Source organism: Lonchura striata, chromosome 22 (assembly GCF_046129695.1).
Source record: "Lonchura striata isolate bLonStr1 chromosome 22, bLonStr1.mat, whole genome shotgun sequence".
Lineage (NCBI taxonomy): Eukaryota > Metazoa > Chordata > Aves > Passeriformes > Estrildidae > Lonchura > Lonchura striata.
In genome coordinates, this window is record NC_134624.1 from 5604921 (window position 1) to 5614119 (window position 9199).

Consider the following 9199-nt stretch of genomic DNA (forward strand, 5'->3'; position numbering starts at 1 on the left):
GTGGACATAGCACAAAACAGCTCCTAGAGGATTCTATCCAGCTCCTGGGGACAGGGGCAGTGGCTGGGACCCAGCACAGCACCTCTTCCTTTCTGCTGCCCACAGGAGGTGGTGCCATGGTGGGAAGTGTGCAGCAAGGTCACCTCCAATCATAGAGGTGCTATGTCACAGCAAATTTGTCAACAGCAAATTCCACATCAGATTAGCCTTGAGGAGCATCCAGGAGGTAATAAATTGTCCAGTTTTGGATGGTGGATACGTGTTAAAGGGAATTAAAACAGCTTTCTAGTCAGCCTACACTATTGTTTCCTTATCTGGCAGCTTAAAAAAAATAATTACAAAATCCCATTGTCTGTGTCATACTAATGTTTAACATTTATTAGGGCAGTAATGAGCCTGCCTTGGTTTTATGGAGCCGTTTGGTCCTGCGTGGGAAGGGCAGCTCCAGCAGTGTTGTGGCAGGGACAAGCCCTCTGGGTGGGCTGCTCACTCCATGGATCCATGAGTCCACGGATCCCCTGGGTGCTTCACCTGTGCTCAGCTCCTGCCTCTGCGTGACAGGATGTGATCATGAGGGGACCCTGGGATAAAACAGCACTGAGGAAGGGTTTTATTGCTCTTTATCATGAATGAGATCTGGCTGAGCAGCATCCATCCCTCAGCCCTGGGAAACTACACACTGCATCGGATGTCAGACGGTTCCTCTCCTCTCCTTGTGTACTCCCGCACATCCTTCAGAGTTGGACAGGGACAAGGTGTTTGACGCTCAGGCCAGCTTTAGTTTACAAATTAATATATCAACATTGTTCCTCATCAGGCAGGAATGCACTTCCCTCCCTTCTCCCCCACCTTATCCCCATCCCCTTCCAAGCAAACTTCCTTCCTCCTGTAATCTGGAGCGGAAACCTCACCACATATTTGATCAGCTCACAGAAATCAGCTCAGTGTTCCCTGGCATGACTTTGTGCCTTGAACTAGGGTTGGTTGGTCCCTAAGGCAGCCAGCAAGGCACAAGAGGAGGAGGACCGGGGCTGTATCACTGCCCATCCTCATCCTGGAGCCACTCTTCCAGCCAGATGCTCCAATTGAGCTCCCAGTTGCTTGGCTGCCATTTTCAAACAAATCAGTGTCTTTTTGGACACAGATTCAGCCTGAGTTGTCTGTAAGCTCCAGCCCTTGTGCTGCCCCAGACCACGGGAATGCTGCTCCCACAGGGCAGGGTCACTGCTCACAGTGAGGGGAGAGGAGAGCGGTGTCTGTCCAGGAGGGACATTCACATCAATCAGGGGATGTTTGCTCCCTGGGGAATAGCCTGGGACCAGACCTTTCCCATCAAGCTGTGGGCATGACCCTTAGGCAAATGAGCTTCTATCACTCACCAGGCATGCATCCCATGGGGGCTGTGGCTGTGTCACCCCCAAGCCTGCTTAGATCCCAGGGCTATCCCACAGAGCACTCAGCAGGTACAGAGGCCACTTCTGGTGGGCTGTAATGAGTCTTCTGGGGGAACGGTGCAGTGGGAGCAGTGGGGTGACATATCCCCATCCTGCAGCCACCACAAAGGAGTAGCCATGCAGTGCAACCAAACAGATTGCCCAGAGCAGCTCTGGCTGCCCCTGGATCACTGGAAGTGTCCAAAGCCAGGCTGGATGGGGCTTGGAGCACTCTGGGATAGTGGAAGGTGTCTCTGCCCATGGCAGGGGATGTAACAAGATGAGTTTTAAAGATCGTTTCCAACCCAAACCAATCTGTGATTCTGTGGTAAGTAGCCCCAAGAACCATGTCTCAGGAGATGGCACTTTCCTGGCACCAAAACTCTGCACTGACACTGGGTTCAATCCTGAAGCTCATTCAGATGATCTAGGACAAAATAATTATGGCCCAAAGGTGGGGAGGCTGGCCCAGGGCACATAAAACCAAGGTCTGTGTCTCCAACCAACTCTATCAGCACCTGCAAAGTGAAGGTATGGTCCCTCCATGTGACAGTTTTCTGGGACCAGAAGCCCCACAAGCAGCTGCCAGCACAGCAGGTCAGGGAAATGTAGTGGTGTCAGTTTAGCAGAACACAGGCTGGAGCCATGGCAGTTTGGAGAATGCGTGCTCAATGGCCACAGGGACATCAGTCAAGGGGATGCCTCGGCATGGCCTGGCAGCACTGAGACACTGGTGCAGCCAGAGATCGCTGCCTGTGGCATCAGGCAGGAATCCTCCAGCTCCAAGTGTGTCCCACCTGGTGGCCTTTTGTTCCAGGAGTATTTTTGTGCTGTCAGACACCAAGACCATAGGCCTGACAAGGATAAGGACTGACAAGATGGGGCACTGGAGTGGTTAAAGGCCAAGCTGCAGTAAGATAACCCAAACTGTACAGCACAGCACCACATCCTCCAGCTTAGGGACACCCCTGCCTGTGTGCTCTCCAGAGGACAATGACTACGTGTAGTGTTATGACCCTGCTTGAGTCTCACTCAGGTTTTAAACCCTGTTTGTCACAGGCTGGGAGGGACCATGCGGAGCAGCATTATGGTGACATCTGTGGGAGTGGCAGTCCCCAGACCATATTCCTGCAGTGGCCCCTGTGGTGTGGGAGTTCCAGGAGGATGCCCTTGTCCACAGAACTTCCCAAACTACTCATAAGAGCTTTTCTTGTGGTGCTGTGCTCCCTGCAGAGGACACAGGGCACCCACACATCTTCACTGCAGGAGCATGAGGTTTCCCATACAAACCCCCAGCTCTGGCCTGAGGAGCTCTGCCTGCAGGGCTGGCAGGGTCCCGGCCCACCCAGGCACAGTCTGGGTGCCACCGAAGGCTCCTGGTGTGTGATGTGTCCATGGGGAGAGCATGAGGCCAATCCCACGGCCACGCCCCGGCTTGTGCAGCTCTCAGACCACACGGAGGACGGCTGTCCCCTGAGAAGCCCCTCGACCTCTTCCCCACCTCATCCCCACAGAGATTCCCTTTCTTGTCCCCAGAGGTGAATCCGCACAAGGGACACTGTTCCCACGCAGCAGCCACAGACGCGGGTGGGCTACTCGCAGCCCCACACCCCACATCTCCGCAGTGGGGCAGGCGGCACTGGCCGAGCCCCGCGTTTCCCCCTCGGGGCTCCGGCAGCCGCTCTGCCCGGCAGCCGGGAGGCAAAGGCCGGCGTGGCCAGCGGCGGAGGAAATCTCCGCGCTTCCGCCGGCTCCGGAGCGCCGAGCGGGCAGGGCGCTCTCCCTCGCACGCCTTTCGCGGCGGCTCTGCGCTGGGAAGAAAAGCTCCCGTCTTTCCCACGCTCTCCGACACATTTTAATGAATTAAGTGGGGGCACGCCCCCTCGCCGCCTGCCCCGGATCCGTCCCCCCGGCGCTCCGGCTCCCTGCGAGGAGGCCTCGGGGGGTGGCTGGACTCTCGCTGCCGTCGTGTCCGCCTGGCCGGGAGGACGGGCATGACCCGCTGAGGTTTTTTCGAAGAGGGCTGCGACGGTGGCAGCCGGCCCTTCTCCCTCCCGCAGGCTCTCACGGGCACGGGGAAATTTGGCCGTCACGTCCCCTGAGGAGGGGAAATTCGCTCCGCGCCTCTCGGCGTGACCGTTCGCTTAAGGCATCGCAGCTCCGGGGCCCTTCCCCGCCTCCCGACACGTCTTCCCCTGGCCTCAGAAGAGAGCGGGTAAATCACTGGGTGGGACGGCTGGTTTTGAAGGGCCCCATAAAGCGAGGGCAGGGGCCTCCCAGCGCCGCCGCCGCCCCTTCGCAGCCGGCGGGCAGCGGAGCCGCGCAGGGAGCCTGCCCCGGCCTCACAGCGCTCCCGGCTCCCCTCCGGTTACAGAGCTGGGTACAAACTGCAGTTGAAATGCAGCTTTTCAAATCCGTCTTTTTATTTCCCGTTTTATTCCCCCCTGCTTTTTTTTTTTCGCTCTTTCCCCTCCCTCTCTGGCCCCGTTCCCAGACCGAGTCCTGCCCCCACCTGCCAGTCCCGAATATTTGCATGGCTGGGTCCCTGCCCGCGCTCTTTTTCTCACCAGTGTCACTGGCAAACGCAGATTTGCTTGCAAGGATGTAACTCTGGCCAAGCCCCAAACCGGGGAGGTGTGAGCAATTCCCGCTCTCCCACGGCTCGCTCGCAGGGCTCTACGCCTCGCAGGATACGGCCAGTAAAGACACAAAATCAGCTGTCCCGGGATATTTAGGAGTAAATAGGAGAGGGCGAGCCAGGAAGAGCGGAGCCCCGACACCCAGGCCGTCGCACCTACGTCCGGCAAAGCTGCCGCAGGACCCTACTCCCTTCCCTTTTCCAGCTTTGTTATGATGGGTTCGCTGAGATTAGTGCCAGTCACAGGCTGCGGTGGCTCCGGTGCTCCCTGCACGCTGTATGCACTGCCGGGCTGTGCCGGCCCCCGGGCACAACCGGAGCTCCCGGGAGTCACCGTGAGCCAACAGCAGGTCCCGCCGCTCACCGCGGTGAGCCCGCTCAGGAGACAGGACAGGGATTGCCGCTGGTGATTCCCGCTGACACCATGGCTGGGGTGATGGGGACAGAGCCACCGCCTGCTGCCCAGCACGGGGCCCTCAGGGGGACGGGACAGAGGCAGGGGTGGCTCCTCTTCCCTGTCCTTGGGAGAACCTGGCTCCTGCACGGAACCTCAGAGCTTCAAGCCCTGAGCCCATCTCGGTGCTCTGTGCCAGTGCTGCAGAGGCCCCAGAGGCACAGGGACATCGTGGCAGAAGCTGCACAGGCACAGGAGAGCAAAGGGGGTCTGCAGCCCCCAGGAGCAGTAACATTCCAATCCCTCCTATTACATGAGAACGATGGACTGCAACACACACACATTAGAGATGTGTGACCGGGAGACCTCTGGCCTGGGGAAGCCAAACAGTCAGACATAAACCAGACAGATGGAATTGGGATAAAGATTGGGATAAGGTGGGTATCGGATGGGCACAGGTGAGGAGATGGTGTGGATGGGGATGGAGATGGGGATAGGGGTGTGCATAGGCATAGGATGAGGGTGGAGACAAGGACAAGATGGAGATGGGGAGATGGGGATGGATGTGAAGATGGGAATGGGGATGAGAACAACTAGCTGCAGAGATTGACTTAGAAAAGCAGACACCTTATGGGAGGAGAATGAGGAGCTGCTTCAACAGCTCCTTACAACCTAAATCTCAGTGGGATGAAAAGGACCCAGATGAGGCAGGAGTGTTTCCAGACTACTCCAGCTGCTGGGAAAAGCCACGGGAACAGGCAGTGGGGCAAGTCACACTCGGAGCTCAAGGCCGCTGTCCCCCAGCTGTGCGACAGACACTCCCTGATGGCACATTTCATCAGCTGGGGCTGAATTTAGCAGTTGGCCGATTTCTCCCTTTCCCTCCCCAAAAGGACACGCCAGCAGTGCCAGCAGCTTGCCACCCAGCTGCCCCGGCACGGCTGCTGTCACCTCGGTTTATGACACGCTCCTTCCTCTCTCCCCCCGCACCTCCCACCCTCTCCTGCTGACCAAATGCCCGGGAGGCGGTGAGAGCTGGCACGGGAGCGCCGCTTCCCACCCGGACTCGCCGTTTGCTCCTGGGGATCAAACGGGAACAGGAGGAGGGTTGGGGGTGGTGGGGGCCAAAAGACTCCCCCCGGAGGGTCGCCCCAGCAGCGTTTTTGGTTGATGCACTGCTTTCGGGATTTTTCCCCCCGTTTTTTCGCCTCCCTATGGTATCCACAGCTCCCAGCACTCCTGCACCAGGAGCATGGTCATCGGCTGGGCAGCGGATAAAGGCCAATTAAGCCACTTTTCTTCCTTAAATCAATCACCCGTGGGTGCCTGAAACCCGGTGCAGCCCCCCGTGGGAGCCTGCAGAGGCGCTGGACCCCGCGAGCTGAACGCCCCGTTCTGCTCTGTGACCTGTCCTTGTTGGCTCACGGGGACACAAACCCGCAGCAACACGGCGTCACCCCAAATCGGGGAGAGCCGCAGCCCCTCGGTGACCATCATTCTTGCGGGTCCCAGCTGGGGGATCCGATCCGAGCCGAGCCGAGCCGAGCCAAGCCAAGCGGAGCCGAGCCGAGCAGAGCCGAGCCAGGCCGAGCGGAGCCGAGCCGAGCCAGGCCGAGCCGAGCCGAGCCGAGCCGAGCCGAGCCGAGCCGAGCGGGGCCGAGCCGAGCCGAGCCGAGCCAGGCCGAGCCGAGCCGAGCCGAGCCGAGCCGAGCGGGGCCGAGGCGGGAGCGCCCCCCACCGCCCCCTCCCTCCCTCGCAGCGCGCGCCCGCCCCGCTCTCCCCGCGGAGGGGCGTGTCCTCCCCGTTCGGCCACGCCTCCCGCGCCGCTCGGGCCAATAGGCGCGCGGCATAGGGCCCCGCCCCAAGGAGCGTCACGGCCGTGCCATTGTTATGCAAATAAAAGGGCGGGTAAAAGGCGCGCGCGGGCCGGGGCGCCGCAGAGCTCGGGGCGCGGGCAGCGGAGCGGCGAGCGCGGAGCGGCGGGGCCGGGGCGCGGCAGCGGCGGCACCACCACCACAGCCCAGCCCGGCCCGGCCCGGCCCGAGCCAGCCCGGCCCCGGCAGCGGTCGCAGCACCGCCCGCCCGCAGCCGCATGCCCGGGCGGGCGCCGCCGTCGCCGTCCATGCGGGGCGGCGGGGCCCAGGCGGCGGCATGAGCCAGAGCGAGGTGTCGCCGTGCGCGGCGCCGCCGCCGCCCCCCAGCCAGCGGGTGTTCCAGGAGGCGGTGCGCCGCGGCAACACCAAGGAGCTGCAGTCGCTGCTGCAGAACATGACGAACTGCGAGTTCAACGTCAACTCCTTTGGGCCCGAGGGGCAGACGGCGCTGCACCAGTCCGTCATCGACGGTAACCTCGAGCTCGTCAAGCTCCTGGTCAAGTTCGGCGCCGACATCCGCCTGGCCAACCGCGACGGCTGGAGCGCCCTGCACATCGCCGCCTTCGGGGGCCACCAGGACATCGTCCTCTACCTGATCACCAAGGCCAAATATTCCGCCGGCGCACGGTGATGCCGGGGCTGCCCCGCCCTGCGCTGCGCTCGCCCGGTGATGCCGGGACCGCTCGCCCGGTGATGCCGGGACCGCTCGCCCGGTGATGCCGGGTCCCCCCAACTCCGCGCTCCCCCGGCGATGCCGGGGACCCTCCCCGCTTCCCCGGCCGCCAGAGCTGCTCCCGCCCCCGCCCGGGGCGGGTTTGGCGAAGATTGGGGCCCCACGCAGAACACGCCACATTTTTAAGTTTTTTGGTTTTTGGTTGGCTTTTTTTTTTTTTTTTTAAATCTTCCAAGGGTTGTTTCCTACTGTAACGTGGTTTTTTTTCTTCCATCTACCTCGGCTGCACTCACAGTATTCACGGTTTCAGTTTGACATCTGGGCAGATGCTTTAACACCCCCCGCCCCGTTCCCTCTCCGCTAATATTTAATCCCCCTCCCCGCCCCCCTCGCTCCCGACCCTCCCATTTAAAGTGTTCTGGCTCAGTGGCTAATTCATTTCAACTCCCCCCAAAGGCCACCCCGCAGACGCCCACTGCTGCTGGGGTCCCCTCTCCGGTGCCAGCCCCGGCCCGGGGCGCGATGCCCCGTCCCTGGGCTGGGGCTCCCGGCCGGCCGCGGCCTTCCTGGCGAGGAAGAACAGGAAAGTCTTCTTCCTCTCCAAGGTTTTCCCGCCGCTGACTTTTTTTTTTTGTCGAGGCAACTCCGTTGGAATATGACAGACGTGGTTTTCTCACCCCGATTGCTCCTGGGTTTGGTTGATTTTGCATTGGGTTTTCTGCTTTGATTCTTCCTTGGGTGTCCGAAGAAAGTCTGCTTCCTCACCCGCTCCATGAATCTGTTCAGCACACGTGAGATCCCAGGAAAAGACATTGAGTCCTTGTGGTTTTGTGTGTAAAGGGGGATTAGCAAATCCTGGACTGTTTTTTCTTTAAAAAAAAAGTGAAATAAACTCTAGAGGCAGAGGATTTGCTTTTGCACAGAAAAGGGGCGCGAGCGCTCTCTGCTGCCTACAGAGATGCTGGAAAACTACTGAAAAGAGTTTGGGAACTTTTATTTTTTCTTTTGGTGAAACTTGGATAACACTTCTCAATGCAGAACGATTCACTTGACGTACGTACACTCACTCGCCTTTTATAGGAGATATATATTCCCACCGTATATATCTTTATAAAGGAAAGGGAGGAAGCAGAGCGAGCCACCCGAAGGTGCATTTTGAAGTGACTGCACGTATAATCGCAAATGCTGCTTTTTTTATTGCTATGGCACAAGAACATCCATTTGGAAAATGCAGAAAAGTTCAGAAGTCTCCTTTCTCCTGCTGGTCTTTCAGCCCTCTTCTCCTCGTCTGCACTAAAGCCATCCGTATCACTGCCATCTCCCCAATTTTCTTCTCTTGCTCTCTGCATCCAAACCATTCTGATTAAAAAAAGAGAAAAGAAAATAGTTACCTGCTGGTTTATTGGGGTTGTGTCTTACCTATTTATCATGTCTGTATATATTTGTGGGTGAAGATTGTGAGCCTGATTTTGTTTGAAGCTGATGGTGAGTGTTTCAAAAATATGGTTTGGGATATATGCTTTTTTTGTTGTTCATTTTTTCTTTTCCTAGTCTTAAAACAAAAAAAAACCACAAACCCCTAGAGTCTGCCCTGATTATTTCCCATTGCACTGAATATTCTGCTTTGTCTCTGATAACTTCACCTGCAGTTGTTTGCATTTTGTTGGGTTTTTCATTTGTGTTTGTTCTTTCTCCACTTCAACAATTTGAGATGATTTTAAAAGCTCCAGATTTAAAGAAGGAAAAAAAAAAAAGCCCTGTCAAAAGTGTCTACTGTTATTGCTGTAATTTGCAAGGAACTGCTTGGCCGAAGTCTTTCTGTGAGCATGGAAGGGGGTGTCCAGCACTTCTACTGGTGCTTCTGTGCGATAGTTACGGGGTGGGAACAAGACCTTTCCTAGTGAGGTTTTTATCGTTGTTACCAGATGGTTGCACATTTTTTTTTTTTTTTTACGTAAATGGATTTGCCACAATGAAATGTCATAACATTTATGACATGGTATTAAAAAGTGTATTGTAAAGCCAAGTTCTAGATGGATTTTAAAAAAGAAGTCTTGGTTATAAACCCAGTCTAAAGGGAGCTCTGTCCAGTGTTGTAAAGACAACATGATGTAACCCATATTTATATTTTTATAAAATACCTATTAAGACTGTGAATCTCCTGTGTGAATTGCTGGGTGAGTTGTT

General features: G+C 57.2%; 1 protein-coding gene across 1 annotated transcript; it reads left to right on the top strand.

Annotated features, from left to right (window-relative positions):
- Positions 1-6588: 6588 nt before the first annotated feature.
- On the top strand, positions 6589-8594 carry NRARP (NOTCH regulated ankyrin repeat protein). Its single transcript, XM_021533729.3, has one exon. It carries the CDS (start codon positions 6617-6619, stop codon positions 6968-6970), a length of 354 nt encoding a protein of 117 aa, XP_021389404.1. The 5' UTR covers positions 6589-6616; the 3' UTR covers positions 6971-8594.
- The last annotated feature ends 605 nt before the right edge of the window (positions 8595-9199 follow it).

Coding starts and splice junctions, on each gene's coding strand:
- NRARP (XM_021533729.3), top strand. CDS start 6,617: ATGAGCCAGAGCGAGGTGTCGCCGTGCGCGGCGCCGCCGCCGCCCCCC.